This window comes from Pygocentrus nattereri, chromosome 16, assembly GCF_015220715.1.
Source record: "Pygocentrus nattereri isolate fPygNat1 chromosome 16, fPygNat1.pri, whole genome shotgun sequence".
In the NCBI taxonomy this organism is placed as follows: domain Eukaryota; kingdom Metazoa; phylum Chordata; class Actinopteri; order Characiformes; family Serrasalmidae; genus Pygocentrus; species Pygocentrus nattereri.
Window position 1 is genome coordinate 22840576 of NC_051226.1, and position 1186 is coordinate 22841761.

The 1186-nt window shown below is 38.3% G+C and overlaps 1 protein-coding gene across 1 annotated transcript; it reads right to left on the bottom strand.

Moving 5' to 3' along the window:
- On the bottom strand, nt 1-951 carry LOC108431252 (olfactory receptor 52D1-like). Its single transcript, XM_017704272.2, has one exon. The coding sequence runs from the start codon at nt 937-939 to the stop codon at nt 1-3; it is 939 nt and encodes a 312-aa protein (XP_017559761.1). The 5' UTR covers nt 940-951.
- Between the last annotated feature and the right edge of the window lie 235 nt (nt 952-1186).

The following is a 1186-nucleotide window of genomic DNA, read 5'->3' on the forward strand; positions in this document are numbered from 1 at the left end:
TTATGGGATCATCATCTTTGAGTGTAGAATCTTCAGCAGAGCATGTCTAATCTCAGTAGTTTGCAGGGCATATATGACGGGGTTCAAAATTCCTGGACCGACATGGAAAAGCAGTGCAGCCCCTTTCCGGAAGTCTGCATAACCAGAGAAACGATGGAGTATGATCATGGTAAACCCAGATATCCACATGATTAAATAGACAGTCAAATGTGTGCTGCAGGTTTTCAAAGCCTTGCTGTTCAGAGTTTTGTTTTTACGATTAATGCAGACAGCTGTTATTTTGGCATAAGTAAGTGCAATGCATCCCATAGAAAAGCCAAATAAAGCGGCTGTGTATGTCAAGCCGTTTACATTGTTAATGTAAGGATTTTCACATGACAGTTTGAACAGTGATGCATTATCGCAGAACGGATTTTCTATTAATGTTCCACAGCGATTCAGCCTTATTGTCAGAGCTAACAGTATGCTCACACAGAGCAGTGCCACACCCCAGGCTGATGCAGTCAGTTTAACCACCATTTTGGTAGTCATGATAGTTGTATAGTGTAGTGGATTACATATGGCAATATATCTATCAAAGGCCATAACCATGAGTACAGTGTGAGAAGCAGCAACATACATATGGAAGCAGAAAGCTTGAGTAACACAATCAGTATAACTGATGTAGCGTTCAGATTTTGGCCTTAAAAGGTCTCCAAGCAACCTGGGGACAATGGCGGAGTTTCCAAATGCATCATTAAAGGGAAGATTACAGAAGAGAATGTACATGGGTTCATGTAGGCTTCTTTCCATTGTTATAAGCAGAATGAACCCGATATTAGCTCCCATAATAAGCAGATAGAAAATCAGAAAGAAAAGAAATGTGGGATACAAAATTGGTTCAGAGACAACCAGTCCCTCCAATAGTAGTAAAGGGCTAATAAAAGTCAGATTTTCCATTGAGAAATGATATGACAGCTGTTTGAAAAAAGTGGAAGGCAGCTGGATGTTACAAAGTTCAGTCTGTTTATAACCACAAACATATCTTTAAATCTACTGTCATTTTACATTTGCATTTCATTGACATTTCTGAATCCTCACTCTTCAAGATTGATAATTGTTCAAGTCCCTATTCTATGAAAATTCCAAATAGTATTTTTAGCTGTTGTTTCTCTATTTTTCTCTGTCTTTACATATTAATGGCAAA

Bases quoted from the DNA above. Each gene is read 5' to 3' on its own strand.
- LOC108431252 (XM_017704272.2), bottom strand. From the start codon at position 939: ATGGAAAATCTGACTTTTATTAGCCCTTTACTACTATTGGAGGGACTG.